The 26,057-nt window shown below is 38.4% G+C and overlaps 1 protein-coding gene across 2 annotated transcripts in view; it reads right to left on the reverse strand.

Moving 5' to 3' along the window:
* The window catches only part of LOC137132628 (E3 ubiquitin-protein ligase SH3RF3-like), an 82,565-nt gene extending 62,182 nt beyond the window's left edge, over nucleotides 1-20,383 (reverse strand). The window contains exon 1 of one of the 2 annotated variants that reach the window (XR_010915157.1): nucleotides 19,577-20,243. Coding sequence is in view for 1 of the 2 variants with exons in the window: in XM_067515431.1 (XP_067371532.1) it covers nucleotides 19,577-19,990 (414 nt within the window). In the remaining variant the exon portion in view is untranslated. Of the gene's footprint in view, nucleotides 1-19,576 lie in introns of both variants that reach the window. The other variant, XM_067515431.1, reaches the window with a different exon arrangement.
* Nucleotides 20,384-26,057: the final 5,674 nt, after the last annotated feature.

Raw genomic sequence — 26,057 nt, forward strand, 5'->3', positions numbered from 1 at the left:
TAAACATTCACGGCTTAGCCCAATCCCCAAATAAAAGCACTAAGGAAAGGGGGTAGCAGTGTTGCCAACTTAGCAAACTTTGTCTCTATATTTAGTGAGTGTTCAGACCCCTCTCAACCCTTCTTTTTAAAAAGCGACTAGTGACAAAACTAGCAACTTTTTCTGCTGCTATTGGAGACTTTTGGAGTGGAGACTATCGTTCCTACTCTTCTCAAAAAGCAGCGGGTGCAACCATAAGCCCCTCCCAAACCCCAAAGCAGGCACAGGCCCTGTCCTCGCGCAGCATCCCCTTCCAGCTGCAGACAGAGCACGAGATGTTCACCCCTTTGCCGCACAAAGCCACTACTGGCTGATCTCGAAATTTAACATTTTCTTGTCTAAAATTTGCAGGAATTTGCAGGTCCCAAACCCAGATAAAGTAGTAGGGTTGGAATTGTGACCTTAAAAAACAAAAATTGGTGTTTTTTTTACTCACTTTATGACTTCTAGACTGCTAGCGACTTTTAGAACAGCCAATAGATACTTTCCTTACTCAGGAGTTGGTAACACTGTGGTGCAGGGACTGAGAATATCGCTGTTGTACAAATTGTAAAGCCCCTTAAAGCACATTGGTTGTTTTTGGATTTATAACATAACCTTATCTTGATTTAAAATAAACTTGGGCTGCAGGTTTAAAAACAAAAGAAGAACAATACAAATTTAGCTCTTTTATCTATATAACGTAAACTAAAACTAAAGTTTCCATTTTGTCCTGAAGTACCAAAAAAAAAGTCTCTGAAGAGTTTTTCAATATGGTGGGAAGTCTACTAATGCTCTCTGTGCCTTCCCAAACCCAATATCAATTGAGTGAATTGAGTATTATATTGATTCAACACATGTCAAGCAAAAAACTTCAAGTCAGAACAAGCTGACAGTAAAAAAAATAGCGATCAAAGGTCGACAATATAAAACCTAGATATTTAAGTTATGTAAATGAGCTGATTTCACAAAAACGTATCTAAGTCAGGAAAGGATGGGTGGGCTGTTGATGTCATCATAAGGCTGCAGCTGCTTGTTGACATCATTACCACAGAACAGCTGACAGCAGCTGTAAGAACCCCAGAAAGGGTGTGTGATGTGGGGGGGTGGAGGGGGACCTTTTTGCAAAAACTGCATTCAAGTATAGGTGAAACTGGCTATCCTTCTATATCATTTGTGTTTCTCTTTTTATCTCATTCTTTAGTGAACACAACCTTTTTCTGAACACACAAATCCAAAAGTTAAACCCTGAAAAATTTGTGTTTATCTTTGGGGCCTCACACACATATGCTGCCAGAAATACAAAGTGTGGTGGGTGGATTATAGCCATAAATTGTGGATCAGTCAGTCAGAGGTGCACTCAACCAAGAAGGATTACTTTTTACTCTCCCTTACACACAAAGGCACATTATACAACGTGCTATATAGAGCATTTACTCTACACGCACACTGCAGACAGACACACTTAAAATTTGTGTGTATGTCAGTGTGTGTGAGAGAGAGTGAGAGAGCAGTCTGGCCAAAACCGCAAAGCCAGGGGAAGCTGCTTGTACAGACGGACACATGCAGACATACAGACACCTTCCTCCATCTGTCTACTTAGTGGGTCAATCATAACCTCATTCAAGCTGAGAAAGAGAGATGGGATCTGTCTCCCACTGAGACCAAAAACACATTCACGTCTTTACTATGTGAACTGAGCTGAACCAGATTATCCTGATCTGAAAAGGGATTATACTGGACTGAACTGGATCATATGGGTCCAAAACTAATTATACAGAAGTGGTAGATTATAGAGACCTATATAGAGTGAGTAGGAATAGATGGCTGAAAATTAAAGTAGATTGAATCTGATTATACTGGACTGATTCCAATTTTACAGCTGTGGTGTTATTGTAGTGCAGTTACGGGTGATACAGTTTTCACAGGTTGAAAATGATTAGTCTTATAGAGGAGTATCAGCTTTAGTCTACTCTTCTATAGTGAACATACAATGCAATGATCAACTCACCTGCTACACAATCTTTTTTAATTCAGTTGGCACTGTTTAAATTAATAATAGACAACTAAGTAGTCGGTAGCCAATTTCAAATAAGTAATTTATCAATTATATAACGAATGTACAACTTTATTATTTTATTTTTTATTATTTAAATTTAGTGGAATCCTGGCACCTTGTCAGATGTAAAGAGCATAGCACAAACCCAAAGATTTTCCCAAAGAAAGTTGGATAGACAAGGTTGCTGGACATTTGTCCAAATTTTCTCATTTTTGTCAGAGCCACAAAAAGCTGTTGAGTAACTGGGTTAAAACAGTACAGTAAACCCCAGGTTCTGCAGAATTCCTGACTTCAAAAGACTTAGAAGCTACCTAGAAGTAATCAGTTAATCAGTAAATGAGCTCGTCATTATCTGACATTAAATTGGGTTTGTTTATTATATTTCTCTGTGCTCTTCCTGAGATGGTGCTGTGAAATACCTCATTCAGCTGGCAGGTCAAACAGAGATCGTCGAGGAGAGACACAAACACACATGCAGCTCCGATACCACATACAGAGAAGCCTGAGAGCACAGGCCAGACTGGCTCCAAATGTCTCTCTCTCTCACACATTTACACAGATGCATTGGTAGACCATCAGTGGGATAACAGACTGTCCCACCTGTCCATTTATGGACCCCCAGTGACTAATGGATCAGTGTCACCATGGAAATCAAATCAAAACAAAAACAGTTCTTGTCTGCGTGTGTGTATGTGCTGTCGTTCTGCCTCATGAGCCGCATGTCACTCATAATATTCAATTATGAACAACAAGAGATCTTTATTCACGATTGACAACAGCAACACACAAACATCTGCAGGGTTCAGAGCCATCTGTTGTTGCAAACTGCTCTATCAGCCCGGTGTGTGTAAGTGTGTGTGAGCGCCACATATCTTCCTGTTAGACATAAGCCATTGTCTTCTAAATGTGTGTGAGTGTGTGTGTGGTTCTTAACAGTATGTGCAGCTTGAGGCTAGGAATGCAGTCCATCTGTGAATCGGAATGTCAGTCAGCAGACATGCTCTGCTTTATCGTAGTAAGAATATGCATAACTGCAGTTACACAATCAAGGTGATTACATTCTACAGAATAAGGAAAGTTTAAAAAAAAAAAAGGAGTGTTACCCCCAAGCTGTCATAAAATTAGATGAACTGTTACAGTTGGAGACACTAGCCTCAAAACAACAAGACTTCAACACAGCGCTATTATGGTTAAATGGTCAACAAATAAACGTGTCCTCCCACTCAATGACCATCATTATGTGACACAATAATGATTTTGGCCTAACTGATCTGTGAAGAGACAAACAGGAGCATCACTTTTGGACACATACTTTAAGTACAAAAAGAGACACGACAGGAGTGAGTAGCCATTTTCCTAATGTATTCTTTATTGTATTCCCATTGTAAATGTGATGGTTGGTGCTCCACAAACAACTAGGAATTAAGATTATAGTTTAATGAGGTGTATGGACTTCCACCTTATTTGTGTCATTTTTATTGACACACCAATTACAGTTTATTTGGTAATAGATAGTATTTAGCTATGAATAATGTGATGTAGACAATTACACACAACTGAATCAGTAAAGACAGAAGTATGTATTAGTACTGGTGCGGTTGTCTTGGGCTTCATTTTCAGTGGTATGTATACTGTAAATCTAATTTTGTTTGAGTCAACACTGAACCTTGACAAAAAGAACTCTATGGAAAACAATATTCGATTCGGGTTTTTAGAATAGAAATACATGGAAAATGTTTAATATCAGCAGAAATAGAAGCTGTTAACAAGTGTGAACAAATAATAATGTTGGTATTAAAAAGTCCACATAAGCTGGACACTACTGTGTTTAGGTATTTGCATTAGTGTGTGTCTATATGCATGCAACAAGGGACATGAGTATTTTATCTGGGACAGGGACATCATGGGGAACTACAGTGGTAAAAATTCAATTTTCTGCTGGTGATAGAAGAGAGAGCGATGCATGACTGCATAGGTGTGACTGCAGAGGATTTCCTTTAATATAGTTAAGATTATACAGTACACAGAAGAATGGGATGCCAGGAAAAGGCTTCCCGCTGACATTGTTTTATGTCTTAAAAAGTGTGCATGTAAAGCTGTAGCAGCTGAATTTAGCAGATATAAAGAAGCACTGTAGTGTCACTCAAAACCAAAGGGAGAGAAAAAAAAAAGACAGACAACAAAGAAGAAATAAAAGAAGCGAACAGAAGAACTGGAGAGTGGACACTAATTAGGATAGGAGAGGATAGCTTCCACGGTACACTATGTTCACTGAATGTTTTTTTTTTTGTTTTGTACTACCAGTCATACTGACCTGTAATTCAACAAATGCAATGAGTTACAAGAGGCATCAAACTTTTATTAGACTGCTGTCATATGGGTGAAAACTTCAACTACGTTTCAATTTTTATCCAGTAGGTATTGACCATAAGCTGTCAAAGCCAAACCACCTGTGGCAGACCACTGAATGTAGACCACTATATTGTGGTTGTACTCTCACTAGGCACTTTATGAGGTACACCTGTACACTCTAATGCAGTTACCTATCAGAAGAGGTGGTTTTAAAGTTTTGGCCACCCTATATAAAATGAATGAGGGGGCCAAAAGTTTACAACCACTTCTTCTTATAATGCAGTCCAGTACATCTCCACTACCCACTTTGACCTTAAAAATAAACATAGAGTAGAATTATTACCTCAAAATATAACATTGTAGAAGTAGAATTAATTGGAAAGTTGCTGCATTGGATTAGCATTATATCATATAGTTGTACCTAATAAAGTGCCCAAAGAGTGTATATCATAAATTATCTCAACATTAGACTACCACAGATTCAGATTCTTCAGCTTGTTCAATTTATACCGGGGCACTCTAAATCACCTGTTGGAAGCCGAAAGTCTGTATTCTTCATTTAGAATATTTTAAGAGTCAGAAGAGCTATTATTTGCAAGTCTATGTTTGCTTTAGTTGTAACCTGCTAGAGAAAGGTTTCTAAGGTCAGGCAAAAAACTTTATTAAATAGTTTAGCTATAAGCATCACAGATGCACCAAGCTGTAAATTAGTATTATACAAAATAACTGATTTAAAAGCTGTAAACTATTGCCAGTACATGCACCAGTCGGGCTAATGTGTGTTTGCAAACTGTCATTTGCTAATATTAGGCCAAACAGTGTTGGGGTTAGCCACAATTTGCCAAGATCATTGTTTGAACTGAAAGTGGGCCCAAATTATTTTTCACATTCCCAAACAAATTTTCAGTGTTTCAGAGTGTTGCATATTGAGCCCAGTGTACAGTGGTGCAACAATAGAGGAGGAGATGGACAAAACACATTAGAGCTTAGTAAAGAAAGATTCCGACTTAATTTTAGCTTATACAGATCCTTGAAAATATGTCTAGATCCCCAGGAGCTGCTCAGAACATCCCTAGTAATGAATAGTGTAGTTCAGTGCTTTCCAGTGTAAAATCTTCTAATCTGCTTTTTCTGCTGTAGGTTTTCATTTATTATTAATCTATTCCTAAGGATCTGTTATTATTAACTGCAATAAGATATCACTTTAACAACATACAGCTGCTTGAACCTTTCGTTTGTCCTTTTGAGGCAAACAAAGATACTGAAAAGAATGGGGCACAAAAGAAAAAAAAGGCATGAAAGAGAGAAGAGCGGTGTTTATTAAGAGAGAAATTCAGTTAATGTATAAGAGACTGTGTTTTAATAAAGGAAAAGGGAAAGCCATGGCTGCAGGGTCTGACACTGTCCCAGTTTTACTACTGTGCCAGTATCTCCTGCAGCTCCCCAGCACATTTCCACCCAGTTGATTAATGCTGCCATCACAACCATCGCCAAGCTCTTTGAAGACGGAAAAAAGTAAACTTAACGATGATCCACATCAAATTTCTGTTCAGTGTTGCACAGTTTTCAGCCTAGTTTTGGTCCTGATTGCCTGAGACAAATGGTTCTGGGGCATGGTGGTGGAACTAGGCCACTTTACAGGTCAAGATGGTCTGTAGCAAATAAAATCCACAGTAGCGCTTTATGATTACTCAAGTAACTCCATGTGGTGTCAGTATGTTTTAATTGACAGGTTGAAGTGTTGACAATATTAGCAGAATCAGTTTGACTACTCTGTAATAAGTGCCAATTTACCCGTGCTCAAAATATTTTTTTATGAAAGACAGATAGGAATCAGATAATTTCTGTAATTTTAAGGCGTTAACTTTGAAAGATTTATATTCCTGATTTAAACATTTCTTACGCTGTACATTGTACAGTGTTACATCGTAGTCTTTCCAAAGTCTCAAAATTGAGCATTACTTACAAATGACACATTAAATACAGCAGTTCTGGAAGAATTTAAAAAGTATACAAGGCGTGTAAGGCAAGATGCCTTGCTGCAATGTTGTGAAGCTGAAAACTGGAGTAGAAGCATTGCTATCCTGTTTCCTGACATGCCAGACATCAAAGAACTATACAGAATAAAGTCATTGAGAAGTTTGTTTAAAAAAAAAAGATGAAGACACTACCAACATTGGCGTTTTAACAATGTGATGTGATGCGATGTCCATACACACCCACAAACACATGCACGGTTTTTGTTCTCATTTGTCTGGCTGCTATCTTAATGGGGACTTGATACTTACCAGTCACAGATAGCCTCTGCTTGGGTAGAGTACCAAAGATACCAGGAACTGGCATTACGATAATGATTGAAATAACCTGCACTAAGATCAAAACTTTGGTTTGTATAAAAACTGATTTCAAATGACTACAAATATGTTTCTTCAAACAACTGTGTTTAATGACATTACAAATTTTGAAAAGCTAGAATGAGGTGAAGCAAAAAGCAAGATCAAATCATGATGGTCAAGAAGAGGAAATGGGCAAATCTGGTTGTAGCTCAGATAAAATGTCAGATTTCAGTCAAATACACCACATATACAAACAACTCTTTGCCATTTGCATGTATGACAAGACCACAAACGTCATTCAGTATTTATTATAGTATCGTTCTGTGTGTAAAATGGGCCCAATATCAACCTTTCAAGCCTCATAAATTCACGATTATCAAGTTACATGGCTATTTTTCCTTTTTTTATAAAAAGGGTACTTTTGGACATACTGTGAGGTTTCCCAATGGCAGCAATAAGCATCTTATGCCAGAGAACAGTGTGATGTTGGATGGTGTTTTAATAGAGCTAGCAGGACTGGGCATAGGAAGCCTGACATGATGTCTACACAGAAGGCGTAGCATGGGTAGCACTTAGCATAGCAGCAGCCGGTCTCAGAGCCCAGTGTATCATTGCTGTGGTTACATGTATAAAACAGAAAATATGGGGACCTGAGAGCAGGCAGATCAGATTCAATCATATTACTTTAACACAGGGGACCAAAATGTTGTAGACTTTGCAAAACATACAGTATAACAAGCATTAAAACACCAGACAGTTTTAAGAGTAACAGCACAGATATACTTGCTTTTTACAAATGCACATGCATACACAATGAAACCATCAGCCGCATCATTCTTTAGATAGTTTGTGTATGTCTGAAGAATTCAAAAATTAGCCACAAGGGGACACACTTAGCCCTAAACATCCCTGACAGACAACGGCATTTCTTCCTTATGAACTTCTGCTTTTCCACAACACGAAGCCATGGTTTAACACTTAGAGAGGTTAATTCTGAGATCACAGCAGAAAAAAGTAGGTATATGCAGGTAGTTGTGGAAAGAGTCAGTATTTTATTTTTTATTTTATTCTCAAACATTTCTCTACTACAAAGTACATTTGATACTTCCCCACCAGCAATATGCAGGATTGCATTTCGCATAAACATTAATAGTATGTGGTAGGGATCAAAACAAGCTGCAACTTGGCATCTACCCGTTTCATCAAAAAAAATTCAATAGAAATTTTACATTGACGTTTGGAATTTTGGGTTATACAAATTACCAGACGCTTACCTTCAACTTAACTCCAACAAGGCTGTAAAGAAGGATTACTGCCATCATATTTAAGCTCAAAAATTGTGGGAGGGGCATCTATGAATTTAAGTATTTATAATTTTTATGTCAAAGAATACATCGTGAAAATATCTTGACCTGGCGATTACTACAGACTTTATTTATGGTTTTCGACCCACACACTTTAGGATGAGGGGATCAGAATTGCAAAATTCTAACCGATTGCCATGGTTTCGGACTCCTTCCTACAACATGTCTACGGCATTTCTGACAATTGATGCTCCGAATCAAAGCAGGCTACATGATAGTACCATGATACTGATACTGCCATTTTGCATAGGTGTACAAGTAGTTAAAAGCAAGTATATCTCCGCCCTAACAGTGCAATGTTGCATTAGCAGTAATAACTTAGATAAAAAGTTCCAGTGTTTGTTATTTATTTATCCTTTGTAAAAAAATTTGACATGTTGGTGGAATTTCAGCTTTAAATTGAAAACTAAAATTGTGTATTTTTATATTTGAGTATAACGAGAAAAAAAAGTTAATTTATACATTTGTATTAAAAAAGATCTTTTAGATATACTATGGTGTAAGTTAGAGTTTATTGAAGTTATTGATAAAGACAACCTTTTGGTTAGTATGTCACTCTTGTTGCCAGGTTTTGAGACAACGGAGAAAGAAGGGAGAAAAGTGTGCAAGATTTATTGCAACTGGAATTTATAACTGAATAATAACTGTGACATCTCCACCTGTCATCTGGATATAGGTTAGTTTCAAAACACATGCACAAGCATACAAAGCAAGCATACGAGTCACACAGGATAGAGAATTGAGCAAGTCCAGAATAAGTTGATAAACCAGTGTGTACTTACATTTCGGTAGCTATTTTAACTATTTTGCAAAATTGAGTCATTTTCTCAGTTTAAATGGCAACATGGCATTGCATGTTATCCCTCATGGACAAATTGTGAATTTACTCAGTCTATAATGGTATCATCACACCTTTTGTGTATTCCACTTGTTCGTTTAACACCAACTGAACACATAATGCACACTGCTGATTATGAAGTGTTATCAGCAGGTGGATGCGATAAGCACCACGCAGTAACAGCCAGGTAAACACACCTTTTACAAAAAACTCAGCTACTTTTCAGATTTTCTCATTGAAAAACTCACACATTGCATTCTGGCACATGTAGGCACTTACAGGCTCCCTGAGATATTACATGCCAAGCTGTATCTGAACATGGATTGTGCTGAGATTTTTATAAGCTCACTGAATAGATAGATAAACAGCAAAAACTAGTTTTCTTAAACAGCACGTGTAAATTTGTTCTTCAAAAGAAATGTCTACCTAAAGCTACACAGAGTTATTAATGTTAAATGTTAAGCCAAATTTTCAATCTGGATACTTTCATCCTCTACTAGTCCTTACAGTTAACCATTTGGTTAATCATTTGTAAATGTTCCAGATATTCTGACGTAGTTTCCCCAAATTTTGTTTATATAAAAGAAAACTTAAAATCTAAGGAAGATCTAAGGAAACCTTCACAACTATCAAGGACAAATATTTTGCTAACCAGTTCCTCTTTAGATAGATTTATATAACAGTGATGGAAATTTGAGTTCCAGATTGGTCTGTGCGTGTTGCCTTGGAAACATGTCTCTGTTGATGAGTTTCATCGTTTCTCGTTTTCTCTCCTATTACGTTTCTCTTCTTAAAGTGACACTTCATATGACAAATGTTGTAATTGCTGTATGGTACTTAAAAAAGTTAGAGTCAGAGTGTAGATTTTTACTTTTAAAAGCAAAGTTTCATTCCAGTGTTTCCATTGTCCCCAGTCTAAACAGAGCACAGCCACAGGGAGGATGGTATTTGACCTCACTTTTTTCTACTTACATAATCCCTGTCCTGGATGGAGAAAACTGCCAGATCCTACTTACACACACAGACACACACACACACACGAACCAAAGCCAAAAAATTCACAACATAACTGCCTCTAGGTTTTTCTGTTTTCCTTCCAACTTTCCCTGCACCCTCCCTAACACTACCATGACAAGCCACACACCCCTAACAAGCACATGCCCACACACACACTACATTCTGCAAGTCCAGTATCATAAAAGGTTGAGAAACTCATAACATAAAAATGTACAGCAGCCAAACAACACACAGGATGATTTATGCACATACTGTACTGTACATATAATAAACACATAGCACATTCATTTCTAAAATCTTCTCAGACACAAACCACAAACACCACACATGCATACATTTGCCAGTTCAAATATGCACACATGGTATTTATGCATACTCAACACACACACACAGACACACACACACATACACACAGAGGAAGGAGTGGATGTTTGGACACAGATGTACTGCAGCCTTTTAATGCAGCCATGAACACTGTGGATCAGAGCATGTCCCGAAATAAGCTGAAATGTTCTGGTGGGTTCCCCCAAAACTGATAGACATAAAGACTGTCACATAAACAAATACAACTTTTTGACATGAAACCACAATTTGTTATGTGTAATCCTCATAAAAGAGTTTATGGTTGCCATATCACACAGCACTAGTCACATATCACACTATCATAATGAATTCCTGTAATGTTCAATGATGGGAAAAAAATATATATATATATATAAAAAATATAGTGACATTTGTAGTTCTAAAAATGTATTCACTTTTCTATGCCTAGAGTAGCTGTTATATATGCATACTATGTTTCTGTTGTTTTGATATTAAATGTAGTTAAACCATTTTTTTCTTCAATTCATTTGTCCCCTTATTCTAAACTTAGTAACATTTGTGTCCAAGTCCAAGACATTCAATCACTCAAAAATTCTAATTAACACATTTCAGAGAGCAAATTATAGTGAGGTTTAAAAAAAAAGCTTTGGGAGGGACTGATCTTTCTCAAGATTCAATCAGTCATATGGGTTAAGTGAAAAAAATGCAAAAAGAATGATTTCACCAGAAATGCTGCTGGTAATGAATTGAAGTTGAGAGATGTGAGAATTTATAGCAGGTCAATCAAGAGGAAGAAGACCTGTATTCGCTGCCATGTTTCCAAATTCTCTTGGTGTGTGGTGCATGTGTGTATTGTGTCTGTGAGTGCCTGAGTGTAGACTGATGTCTCCTGCCTTCTCTAGCCAAGACTCTGTTTCATGCCAAGTCTAAAGTTGGTGGTGGGTGCATTTCAACATCTCTACATTACAGAGAGGGATGAGGAGGAGGAGGATGGAGGATAAGCATGGGGGAGACTTTTTTGCAACAAGACAGAAAGTAAAACATATTACCACAGAGACATAGACACGCAAACAGACACATCCACCTGCACTATCTGACACCTGGAGAAACCACATTTTGTTTCCACGAATCTCTTCCCCCAAGAGAACTGTTCCACTTCTTCGCTTGTTCAAGCACTTCACCAGTGGAACCTCATCCGTTATTACAACAGACACAAGCATTACAATGCATGCTGCTGGAGGAGTCAGCACAGTCTCAACACCAAAGGTGTAAAACTATTTGCAGTCACAATCTATGACTTGTAACACTTTTCCTACATTGCAGAAGACTGTGGAAAGTCGCTTGGGGTAATTTTACACATTGAGAGTGCCAGATGGCAGCAGGGGGTAAATAGTTTGGGTAGAATGCCAATTTCATTAGCCAGAAACCATGTAATATGATGCCAGTACAGGAGCTGTGACTTTCCCACCAGAAATAACACATTAACGCCCACCCACTTTGGACAGAATTCTGTATGATGTGTTTTATTATTTAGTTCCTGCTCTACACACATCTCTGCCCAAGATACTGTTTACTTAGAAAGATAATGCTATAATTTGTGTTTATATATATATATATATATATATATATATATATATATATATATATATATATATATATATATATATATATATATATATATGTGTGTGTGTGTGTGTGTATGTGTGTGTGTGTGTGTGTGCGCACACAAACAACCTGATGTTCATGTCTACTGCATTTATGTCATCTGTGAAAGCCTGTATTTCCTGGGTTTTGTTCTTCAACCAGGTTTCATCTACATATCGAAAGCAGTGGGTTGATTCTGTTCCTGGGAAGGAGCTGAGTGCTTTCATCTCTACTTCCTTCATGTATATGTTTGCAACAACAGGTGACACTGGAGAACCCACAGCACAGCTGTGTTTCTGTACAAATCAACATCTCTTGATTGTAGGTCTTCAGGGATCTCTTTCTTTTGGTGATGCATGGATGACATCAGCTGATGTTGCTTGTGAATAGCAAACCAAAACCGTGTTTTTATAAGTCAAGATAGTTCTAAACAACACCTCCATTCTCATTTCATTGAGTGTCCTCCACATTTGCTAACATACTGTAACATCAGAAGCTGTGTTGCCATTATTTTTCCCCAATCAATTTGTATGATCGTTGGATGTGTATAATAACAAAATAAAACATCATAACATTTGTGTTTTACCAGCATAGAAATATTGGGTTTGTTGATATTTGTGAGCTTCATAAAGATCAGATTGTATTCCATGACAAATTTATGCAGAAAATATGCAGAAATAAAGAAAAAGAATAAAGAAATTTTATTTTTTTTTGCTGAATAAAAATTATTGTCAGTTACTGTTCTCTACATGTCTAAAATGCCAAGTTTTGGAATAATTACTTGTTTGCATGTCATGGTGGCTTAAAATAACTACCATTCATCTCGGAAATGTACAGACTTGACCAGTGGCTGGTGACATTTCACCCTCATCTCCATAGTAACAATAGGACTAGTAGTGAGGGGGTTAGCCCTTAACCTAATGTGCATGTGTGTGTGTGTTCTTATGTGTATTTGTGCGACTGGGGGATGGTATTGATGGGATTCCACCCATAACCCCGTGGGAATAGCAGTGAAGCTTCAAAGCTTGTTTAGGCTTTAACACCCATTACGCATTTACCCCCGAAACTAAACAACACATCCATGCACACACACACACACACAAACACACACACACACACACACACCCTCAACCATGCCCTGCCTCCAACAATCAATCCACCATCTGAGGCTCCTCTGACCACATTCATAATGGATGAATAAATAACGTCTATATCGCCACGAACAGGACGATGGCAGTAAAAAGGATGAGACTTGTGATATCGTCAAGAAATTATTAGCACAACATTATAGTGCTAGTTGCATACTAACATCTGTGCAAAGTACCCAACTTGTGTTGTGTTGTAGTTGTTCTAATGGAATAGTTTAAACTAGATGATTGTGCTCTTCTTCTGAGATGTCTTGGGAATTATTATTGCTATATGTGATCTGTGCACATGTGTGGTGTGTGGTAACACTGAACATGTTTGCGTCACATGTCTTCAAATATGTTCACAAGTGTTCAATTAACAATGAGTTGAAAAAAGTTGAAAATTGTAAATATTTCATAAATACACACAAGACACAGAAGAATTGTTTGACTTTGTAGCTGTATGTGTGTGCATGAACAATATATGTCAGGCCTTTGTTCACTATTTATGAAGTAAGGTGGTAATGTAGAGGTTAACAGAGGTTGTTGTTTACTGCCAGAGTGTTCATTAAAGTTTAAAACATTAATGAATGAGAATGAATGTGCATGGATGTGTGAATATGAGTGTCTGCATTTGTGTGAGAAGAACTACAAAAAACTGAGGCTTTCTGACAATGTGGCTGACACTGTGGCTGTGGGAGTTATAAAGATTAACTATGAATGGATTTGTGCAAAAAGAAATGTGGTGACTGTGTGAGTGTTTGTAAGCTTTTGTGCTTATGTTTGTGAAGACCAATGTTAGGTTTAGATGCTGAAAATGATGATTTTTGCAAAGTGAAGTAAAATGTAGTTCTTCAAATGAAAAAGGCTTGAAAGGCTTGTTTTTTGGTTAAGGGTAGAAATAAGTTTAGACTAAAAATTTTCTTCTGCGTGTGTGTCCCTAGTAACCTATAAGACAAATAGGTTGAAAGGGTCATTATATGAGTCTGTTTCCTTTGTGAAACCTCTGCTTAAGCAGACACACAGGCACACACACAGACACACACAGACACACACAAACGGGAATGACAGGGCGAAGCAATATCTCACTCTGCAGATGAAAGCAGGTGGCGTCATTCCTGTAGTGCATTGTCATGGTAACTCTAGGTGTCACCCCAGCAACACCAGGTAAATACAGGTAAGGGAAAAGATCATGGGTTGAAATCGTTGTGACACACTGCTTTGATGGGCACTTCAACAATAGACTGCACATCCTGTCAGTAAAAGTCAGTAAACCTTCTACCTGTGTCACTTCTAGGAGTCAACATGTAAGAATACAATACTACATGAAACATTTTACTCATGGTACATGACTTAGGTACATGCAGTGTTCAGTGTTCAGTGTTCAGTGTTCCTCCCCCCCCCCCCCCCCCCCCCCCCACACACACACACACACAAACACACACACACACACACACACACTTGGGCAAGGTTTTTTTCTGCTGCACAACTATATTTGTCTACTTGTTTTTTTTTATCTTTCCAAAAAGGGACTTCTGTAATCAACTATAACTCCTGTAATCAATTAACTAGTGGACTATTTCAACTTACTCAGCAGCTTCTGTGTGTCTGTGTAGAAACAGGCTTTAACACAACACTGCTGCTTGTGCCAGACTGTCTATATAAGTTAAGTATTATCAATCTATAAAGGCTCTGAACAACCAGTGGATTAAGTGTCTATAGTAGTCATCAGCCAGTTAATCAAGACAAACTTTGACATTTTTAATTAGTCAGCATGCTGCCCATTTTAACAAAAATGCCTGCAGACACATTTGCAGCCTAATCTGCTGGCATTTTTCTCACATATACAGCTGAATATTAATGTTTCTGTAAAAGATGTTGGGGAGCATCACTTGCAGTAACTCAACCAGATGAATTTTATTGGAACTTGAATTGCAATGAGTGAGATTAGCAGACATGAAATACAGCTGTTGTATTCATACTGCAATATCTCTTCTCTGTCTGCTCTCTGCGATGGGTGGACCTCAGCTGCTCCTGATGCACAGATTGAAGAGGAAAAAGGACAGTGGGAATACAGGCAAGGTGAGACTTTACTAGTTTACTAATGTTGCCACACTTTGTTACTGTACTCAAATCAGTGTAAAACTAGTCAAGTACAAAGCCAAAAAATAGTTTATCAACACACGGTGAACAAGTAAAACTCTCAAAATTGTGATTACAGCTCTGCCCATGATCCCTTATCCATCGTTAGGTTAATTACAGCAAGTTTATTGGCTAATCATTAATTACTATGAACATGATTAACTGAAAGTTGACTGTAAGTAGGCTACTGTATGGTATCCCTTTTGCCAAATTTACTACAAATCTTAAATCTAAGCATGTTCTAGTGGACTTTCTGTTTCTAATTATATTTTTAAACTTCACCCAGTGCTTAATGTCAGGACTATTATTTATTTTATGTAGAGTATGTGTAATTTAAGGGAGGTATTTAGTCTATTTAGTCTAAGTTGTTGTCTGTACTCTATGTTGTAAAAATTAATTTTCACTCATTTGTCAGTATTAAGGACACCTACAGTCAGAAAGTCAGTTTAATCCAACAGTCCTACAATAAATCCTCAATTCATGAATGCAAAAACTTTCAGTTTGATTTGAAACTACTGTTAAACTGTGCCATACTGAGGGCTGATTCTGTACATATATAGCTTCAATTTTACAGATGTTATAAAATAGATAAGAGAAACTCCTGTGGGAAACACTTTTAAAACTGGTGCAATTAAATCAATGCAAAAGGCTCAGTATCAAACCAATGTTTGTTTTTTTTTCCTGTTGTGGTGATGGAAAGTATTGCTTGAAGCTAGCGCTTAGTCATGAGGTTCCTAAGTGCCTTATATTTACCTCTATACATAAGCTTGTGATTGTTTCCTATTTGTCCAAGGCTATAAATTGGCAGGACATGTGCAGGGATGACATATGGCTAAAAGAGGAAGTGTTTTAAGTGTTGTTTTTCACTGTAAGAACAGAAACAATTACACAATTACTAGAACACTTAAAGATCACAGATATCTTTACCAAGGCTGCATAATCTCTCAAATGTCCCATATGTAAAAAAGGCAATATAAAAAAACTGGATTATTGACAGCAGACTGAACAAAATGTCTGACAGTAGTCACAATCATGGCAGGTTTCTTTCTTCCATGCTGACATAGTGACTCACAAAACAACAGAGAATATGACTGCTGTGAGAGGTAAAAACATAACCTCCTTGACAGAGGTAACAAGAACAGCCCTGTTAACAGCAGGAGGTGTGCAGTGTCAGCTCTATCCCTTTCAGCCCCCCTCCCCCCCACAAAACACTAATTTTCATACAAATGTATCCCATTACTATTATTTTGTTTACATGACATTGTTACATTGTTAAAACAACTCATTTTTGCATACTGCTTATGTCTCCAAACTGCTGTCTATGAAGGGGGGAACAAACATTGAGTCATTTCTGCAGCAGCTGATGTACACTGCATAAACAGGGCAACTAAAAAGCTGGGGCAAAGTCATCAACTGGTATGAGCTCAATATTTCTTCTTTGGTGTAAAAGAGCAAAAGCCAAGACTAACGACTCAGCACTTGACCCAGCAATTGATTCAGCACTTCGAACAGCACTAAACAGGTAAGATGACATATTCCTTTGCAATTCTGAGCAGGCATTTTATTTTAATACCTCTTAGAAAATTCTCTTTCTGAGAAGGTAACTTCACACAGAGGCAGGCAAAAAAGGAAACGATGTGCCTTGATAAACCCTTACTGGTCAAAGCTGAAAGTCAGTAACACAAGCACAAGGGAACAAACAGAGGAGGAAAAAAAAGGCTGCTATTAGTGCTGACTCAGCATGTCTGTCTATTCTTCCTTACCCATAGCAACACATTCATTCACATCTAAAACCCTCAACACCTGATGTAAAATGTTGTAGTTGACCTCTTTGACTTCTTCAATAACAGTGTGTGGTAGCACTGCATTAGTGTGTCAGTCAAAGACACATTAAACTCACTTTGTAAGACTCTTCCTCTTTGTGAGCAGGAGGGTGCACATCTAAATGTACACATGCAGGCACACATGCAACTGTCCACGCACATTCATGCACACCCACACACACACCTATTTAAGAGAAGATTAATTTACACTTTCATCACCAAGCCTTGGCCCGAGGGAGACTGGAGGAGACTTTGGCAGAGTGACTGCAGGGGATTGCAAAGGGCAATGGGTCATAGGTGTGTGTGTTCACTGGCAATAAAGCCTAAGTCCACAGTGGAGAGTTATCCCTATGGGGCCCTAAAACACAGACTTGTGTGTAATTTCAGGTTTGTATGGGTGTCATCAAATGTGTGCATCCCGCCTCTGAGGTCTTTTCGACTTCTAACACAACAACATCTATTCTCAATTCCACTACACAAATAGCTATTTTAATTAGTCAAAAAGACACGTAAAGTAAAAATTATAATTTATTTTCACATTGATGTACCATCTTTCTTAAAATAAGCTGCATACGGTTTGATCTATACAATTTATATCTACTGTTTAAACCTTGTGTTCTTGCATGTCCCTTTTGTGTGAGTGCTTTTTTTTAATCATGCACAAGATTGCCCTGTAGGGACCGGTAAAGTTTATTGAGTGAATTGAAATAGAGAGATAAGTGTTAGTGGAAATGCCACTGATACTTTGAATTCCTGTTCATCGTCGTGAATTACATACTACTCACTGCTACTGCACCAAAGGGCTCTACTGCCTCAATCAATAACTAGTCGCCTGATAAGTCTTGTTGTGCTGAGTAGAGCATGTGATGGCTACACCATTCATTCCATCCCACCTTGTTGGGATGTTGCTGAACCCAGAGCAAAAAAAAAAAAAAAAAAGACAAGAAACCCGCTGAGGGCAAACATGAACACACCTGTCTACGACCACCCTCATGCACTTCAACTCTGAGTAATCCCACTGAAAGCTTGCCTTACACAAATACAGTATATCCAGCTCAACAAGTTACAGCATGTAAAGCAGGGGCTGGAAGTCTGGTCTTTCTTTTAAGAAAAACTGTCAATGAGGTATTGTTATTGCTGCAAAGGGGGTTTTTTGCTTACATTTCACAGTGAATCAATTGTTTCATTTCGATACAGTAGTGCAGTGACAATTCCTTAAATGTGAAGTGCTGCTTGCATTTCTTCTTTTTATGTTTATTGTATGTAGGGATTTCTTGGATGAAGTCTGACAATATTGTTTACATTTTATTTTTATGTTTACATTATACATTATGTCTGTGGAACTATCACTAATTCTTATATGTTTGCAGTTATTCTGAAAATCTTCCGGAACTCAACACATTTTTCTACCATAGATTTCAAAATTATTCACGGAGAAAAAAAAAACATTTGATAGGTGTCTATTCATTTAAAATGTCAAATGGGCCCTCATAATACAAACAATCCAAAGAAATATTGGAAATTAGCAAAACAAATCAAAACTGAGATTTAAAATTGAAATTAGAACCGGAAGCAAAATGACAACATCTTTGCAGCACAGTGCTGATTGCATTTTCGGTCTCTTTGCCACATTGTAGCCACATTCTTCAGCACATCTCACATTACAGCCACAAGACAATGCATAAGATGCACTACACTGCAAGTAAACACGGCTCTCCGTTCCTCTCCCACTGAGCTTCAGCTATGGACACCAACCGCTGCAGCCTGTGGACAAATGGGCTTCGCTGAGATAATGGCAACAAAAATGCAGACAGGTGACCCTCTCAGTCTGTCTGCATGTCTCTCCTCTGCTGTGACTAAGTTCAATTGAATTATCCCTCAGTGGTATCACAGGACAACACAGCCACATTATGATGCCATAGAAGGATCACACCAGGGAATATCATCAGCACAACTGGCGATAATACAGCAAAACAATCGATAAACAACAATATACAAAACTCAATAGATAAGCACTTCCACCGTTCCATTCAATAAATATTATGCTTTCATATTCTCACTTTCTCTGCTACTATGTTCAATAGCTTTGACTCTGAACTGTCTCTATTCCTCATCTTAGTTATCAAACAATCAATGCTGCAATCAATCTTGCTGTGTGAAATTTTAGAGCATAGTCTATACATGTGTATATAGCAGATAGCTACTCTTGCAGGCGTCAAAGTGAACACATCGTTCCTCATTTCCAGTAAACATCAGAGTCAAACATTGTGGGATTAGACAGTATAGTTGTTCTTATAATCTTCTTCAACATAATCCAATCCCACACTGGGCAGCAGTGAAGAATGGGAGCCACTCTAACAGTGAATATTATGTTGTTTGGTGTGTGTGATAAATTGAAAAGCAATTCCTGACAATTCGCCACATAATGTTTTAGAAAGTGTCTGTTTTGAGGAGAACAACAGAACATAGTTTGGGGGATTCTGTGCTCTAAAGAGTGAGAAAGTGGCAAATATTGAAAGAAAAGTAACCAACCTTAACAGGGGAGCTCCTGGTGGCTACGGGAAGCTCTCTGACGGCACTATCCGGGGGAGAGGCGGAGATCCCGGCTGCGTACCCCTGCAGCGAGCCCCCGGCCAGGGACTGTCTGCCTCCTGCTCCTACTCCGCCTCCGCTCCCGCGCTGCGGCCGCTGTTTGATACCGTCCAACAGACGAACCAGGAGAATATTAGCCGGGAGGTCATCCACACCGCAGTCCACCAAAATGCGGCACTCCGGACAGCGGAGCTCGTTCCGGGAGCTGACAATGTTCTCCAGGCAGCGGCGGCAGAAGGTGTGCTGGCACGGCAGCACCTTGGCCGTGGTGTCCAGGCGCTCCAGGCACACCGAGCACTCCAGCAAATCCAGCAGCGACGAAGACTCGTCCATGTCGGCGGAGAGGGTGAGCATCTGGGCTTCAGTGTCCGTGGGGACGCCGCGGCGACTGGTTCGTGTAGCGTAGAAATGAACTGGGGGCACAGAACATTCTGGGAGGCGGTCCGGCGGGAAGCAGCGGACGCCCCACGACGGTGTCCACGCGCGCCGAGCAGTTTCCCGCTGTGCTATGAGTGTTCTCCGCTGTCCTGTGTCTCTCCTTCAACGCGTGTGTGTGTCTGTTTCTCCGTGTGTGTGTGTCTCCCCCTCTCTCCAGCAGCTGTGCAGAAAGCGGTGAGGTCACGCTCTCATCATCATCATCATCATGCGCGCACCGATCACAGTTGCGGCGCGCGCTCACGCACCAGAGAAAGATTGATACAGAGAGAGAGAGAGAGAGAGAGGGCGAGAGGGGGGAGGGAGAGAAGGAGGGGGAGAGAGAAAGAGAGAGAGAGGGGGAGAGAGAAAGGGAGAGAGGGAGAAAGAGAGAGAAAGAGAGAAAAAGGCGAGAGAGAGAAAAGGGAGAGAGAGGGAAAAGGAGAAAGAGAGAAGCAGAAAGCGAGAGAGAGAAAGGGGGCTGACAACAACCGCAGCAGCCACGTCTGTCCTCACAGCTCACAGGGCCGCTGGTGTCACACATTTGCTGGATATTAATATGAGCTTTACAGAGCGTCCTGATCACTACGTTCCTGAGAAATGTCATCTGCCTTTGAGCTAAAAACAATAATGCTCATGCTTCCATGTGTTTCTAAACAAATTTAATGATCATTGTTAGCTCGTTTGAAATTGTTAGCTTCCCGTGAACACCCCGTCTAGCTGCATCTGAGTGGAGAAAGCACAAAATCTAACTTGTTCTGGTCTCATGTGGCGTCTCACCTGACAGGAGCTGACATCCTTTTGTATACTCGAATGGAAATAGTGGTACCTGGCGACGCCTGGTGGCCAACAGCTGATATTTTTGTTGTTTTCGTGCGTCCCACAAACAAACAGCGTTCTTTAATTAAACCTTAATTCCTTAATTTTTTTACTACCTAAAAAGATTGTTTTTGATTACACTGTAGTCAAGTGAAACCATATATAACAATAAAACAGTATTTGTCATACAGTACATTTAAAACCATGTACAGTCTAAACATCATTAGGTCCCATGTAACATAGAAAGGGAACATTTTCAGTGTGGGCTGCAGCAATCGTACATCCTGTAAGTCTGTGTGGAGTTACCTATATAGTTGTGTTGCTACATCAAGGTTGTGTGCAACATACACAAACAGAAATATTTGTATGTACATGTTGATAAGTGTGTTCTTTTTCTTATTTAAACATTTTCTGCTTTTTTATTTATTTGTTTTGATCTAAAAGGCTGTGGGGTGAGCTGGAAGTTAGCTTTCTGACCTGCACACATGGCTTTGGTTGCTTAGTTTTGACAATGTTTAGCTGTATTTTCCCTAAAATAAACAAATAAAATAATTTACATGGGGAAATTGTCTAGTAGCCATAGATTGTATGTTTAAATAACATGCAAGATCATTTTTACTGAAATACTTAAATGCCACATTTTGGTGTATGTGTGTTAATTTGCCTATCACAGTAAGATAACAGTACAAATTGCATCATTTCCTCTGACCTATTCCTTGAGGATACAAACTGTCATATGCAATGCAATAAACACAACATAGATTAAGGACAAGGAAATTAGTGTGTGTATTTGTGTGTCTATGTGTGTTGTTTCTCAACCATGACACCAGGCTTGCTTTGCCTCTGCACCTGTTCAGACCTGCTCTGCTCCCACATTTAGATCTAGATTAGGAATGAATGATTAAAGCAAAGCTGTGTGTTTGTCTGTATGTGTGTGTGTGGGTGTGTGCGCACACGGTCTGGTCCCTGTGTATGAGCGTGTACGTGTGACACAGTGACGCCTTCCTGGTTGAAGGGTGGGCCCAATATTTACCACACACGATGAAAAGCAGTATGTGAACTGTTTAAGCACAGAGGTGAAGTGTGACAGAGGCGAAGTGTGTGGTATGTAATCACAGCAAGGATTGTCAGATACATTCATTAAAAAACAAAATACTTCACACAAAGTCACAAAACTGCAATATGTTCATTTTTTATATTGTGCAATCACCACAAACACATATCTGTATGTAGTAATACTTCAGTGAAAAATTAAAGAAAGATAAAAACAATTTGTCGTCCAGTTGTTGAACTGATGTGAGACACAATGGCTAAATTATTTACTCCTGCAGTACTTGTACAGTATATGGAATATACTACACAAATCAAATCAGCAAAAAAGGAATCTTCTTTCATTGCAAGAGAGACAAAATTGCAGGTGACAGTTGGGCCCAAAAATCTAAAGGAAACAAAATGCAGAGGTAGCATCTCCTCATAACTGGAGGAAAACATTTTAGGATCAAATAAAGGTCAAGTATTTTGCACCAATATTGGGGGAACGTTTTGCACTTTTTTTAGCTTAGCTCTGAGAGAATGCTCCCCTTGCCTTTTATCTGCAGAGATCAGATATTTTGTATTGGTCTATTTGAATTCCCATAGCTGCAAAACATTGCAGTGCTACAGCGTGTGTATGTGTGTTGTCAAACCCAAGCTTTGAATGCCTCACTACCACAGTGGCCCACAAATGCTGGAAACAAGCCCAAGCTCATGGTCTCTCTCTCTTTTTCTCTCTCCTTTTCTCACTCATGTCCTACACTGAGTGTGTTTCATCTACTTAATACAATTCTCCACAGCCAATGATTCAGAATTAGAGAGGAACTACAGGGAAAAGCGAACAAAACTGATTATTGGATGAAAATACCCTGCAATCCATTTAAGCAGCACATTCGAGGTACCCTGTAGAACCTAGCACTGTCAATAACAGACAGTGGGTGGGTGCTTAAACTGTAGATGTGCCAATTAGGAACGGAAAGGAGGAGATACAAGGCTTAAGCACCTCTGTGTTTTGTGCTGTAATAATGCACTCTAATTATGCATTTGACTCTGTGTTGTGCTTGTTTCATCTAATAGACCACAGGGAACTACCAGCTGTATTATCTATAAAGCATCAATGTTCAGTGGACCTGATTTTACTTACTCAACTTCCTAATTTTTGCATAATTATTATCAACTTTCCACTATTTGTTACATTCCTAATTTCACCCCTTTGGATTGCATTTTTTTTCTTTTGCGCTCCATACTGCACAGGAATATTTCATTTTATTGTTGCTATAAAGAAAACATCTTGTTTTCAATTGTTTTTATTGTTTTATTGCTACAATTTAATTATTTTGCAATTAAGTGTTGTCTGTGGGAAACTTGATGAACTATAAAAATGTGTTGTATAAAAAAGTGCGACTCGACTTCAGCTGCATCTGCATTGAGCACTTTTATTTTTCTCCTTTCTTCCTTCTGCATGAGCCAAGTTTACATATATAGGGTTCTGGTAGTTTCATATATGCCCATATTATTATTGTCTCAATAATAATTCTAGCTTTGAAGCATTTTGTCAATATGTAGTGTGTGTGTGCGTGTGCATTTGGATGTGCACCCTCCTGGTTCTCTATGTACCTGTATTCTACACCTCTCTCTTGTCGACCAGTGTCCTTAGTTCGTGCAAAAGTAGGTTCGCTGACATGGCAGTTACCATGGCAACCAGTTCTTTGCTTCCTTTCTAGAGACAACTTAGAAGATGTTCGTGTGGGGTATAACAAGCATTCTAAAAAGATCATAGAGTCAGCGTGTATATGTTTTTCAACACAAATGGAAAAACTTTTAAATTGTTAAAATAGGACAATTGTATCTACAGTTACGTGTGGCGTTGTGATTTTATATATATTGTAAGTTAGATTTATTAATATAGATTTTATGTTTATCAGAGTTTTTATAGACATGATTTATTCAGTGGCAAGAACCTAATATAAACTGCTTTTGTGTAACACGATTTAGTGAATCCACTTGCTTTAAATACACACTCTTCCATGGATAACAATTAAGTAATATTAACATCAGGAGAAAAATACTAATATTGCATTGTTTTCTATATTGCTTTGGTTTCATTCTTGACAGGTGGACAACTGCTTAGCCTTATTTTTAACATCTCCTTCAAGGAGCCCCCAGGAAGTTTGTTTTTAATGATTTTGCTCAAATTCAAGTTCCCTAACTTCATTATACCAAGCAGCAAATTAGGCCTCCACTGACTGCTGTCCTCTCTGAGCTACAGTACTTTGATGTGTAACAGAACTGCACTGAATATCTAAAATTTTGTTCTAATACATTAATGGGAGTTGACCTTAAGATCAAGATTCATGATGGACCAACGAATCATAACTCCAATCCTCCAATCTAACAATGTCCAATTTCTTTTCCAAAACTTGCTGTATATGGTAAATTCTGATGTTGTTTGGCACCAAAACCACGAACGACTGTTAACAGGAGTTTACTGTAAGATTTCCTAAGATGCAGTATTTTCACTTTTGAAGTATTGCAGTGAACCATAAACAACAATCAGGATGTAATCACTGTTTATCGTCCTACTCTGACTCCAGCAAACATGTAACTTAAATTAAATTAAATTAAATTAAATCCTATTTGTGAGCTAGGTTCAATTCATCCAACTAAACACACCAGTGCATATTGAAAGATTTTGTTTTGTTTTCAGAAATGTTTTCATATGAGTTTTGTATGTTTAAGTGTTTTTGTAGCTGTGTTGTTTTCAATTGACTTTACATATAGCTGACAGCTAGGCCTACACATCAAGTTTATAACCTAACATAAGCTGTGGATAATATTAACAAAATTTGCTAAGTTGTTTTTCCATTTTATTAATTGGCTAATTAAAGTAACTATTAGCTTGTAAGTTGTGTATCTGACATGATATGCAGGCTGCTTCTGTTGTGGATCACTGACAAGTAAAAGTTAATTTATCCCATGATAAAAAACAAAGCTTATGTCTCTGATTTTAGCATTTGTTTTGTACATTTGTATGTAAGTGTTTGGAGCTGTTTCAAGATAAACTAGCATCACCATTGCCATATTTTTCACAATGAAGAAACATGTCAGATTCTAACCAGGTGGCTCATTGAGCCACTTATTTTTCAAATTTTTTTCTGCCTTAGCCTACTGTTCCAAACCTTTTACTGTATTTTTACAAGGATATTTGTTACACTGTACCATTTTTGTTGTCATAACAAATAATCCTTTATTTCATCATATCTGATGTTACGTAGTCTGATTTGCCACAGTGTGAATTATGTATTGCAGCCGTCTTATTTAATTTTTTCTTTATGTTTTCTGATTAAGAGCCGGTTGATTGTTCTTTGTGTTACCCAATCCATCACTCTAAATACAGGTTTTGTTTAATGTGTGTTTTTGTCCGGTCTGTCACAGACCAGCCATCATTCTCTCAGCAGAATTCATCACTCTTCTTATTATCCTCTCCTCATCCTCTTTATCCTCTCTTCTCATCTAATCTCTTCTCCTCTCATCCCCCTTTTCAGTCAGGAAGCCCCTGGATCGACATCAATGAGCCCATGAACGAGGAAGGCAGACAGAGAGACGGACAAGAAAAAGAAGAAGATGGAGAAGTATAAAAAAAAAAGCAGGCTGGCAGAGGGACAAAATTGCAAAAGAAAAAAGAGAAAGTGAGAAAGAAAGAGAGAGATGGAGATAAGCAGAATGATTCAGAGAGGGACACTGGGAAAGACAGAGCGACAGAGGCAGAGAGAGTAAGTAATTACAGGACTCCTGGTGTTTTCAAAGCCTCTCTTTTATCTCCTTCTTCCTGTGGCTGAGAAGAGGAGAAGCAGCGGAAAGGGAGAGAGAGGAGGAGGAAGAAGACTAACGTCCAGCTTTAGTCCCACTCAGACAACAGGCACCAGTCATCTACATCCAACACACTACACAGACACTCTCAAACTAATTTATGGCTTCTCTTTCAAAAGAAACTTGGTGTTGGTCTGTGGTTGAAACTGCAGCAGTGCTAGCAGTCAAAGTGACATTAATTTTAACAGTTCTTAACTTTTTTTAACTGTTTCAGTTGTTCTGCAACATTATTTTTCAACTATGCTATATTCCTGATTGTAGATTTTACTCTACTACTTTACAGTAT

The sequence above is a fragment of the Channa argus genome, chromosome 9 (assembly GCF_033026475.1).
Source record: "Channa argus isolate prfri chromosome 9, Channa argus male v1.0, whole genome shotgun sequence".
Lineage (NCBI taxonomy): Eukaryota > Metazoa > Chordata > Actinopteri > Anabantiformes > Channidae > Channa > Channa argus.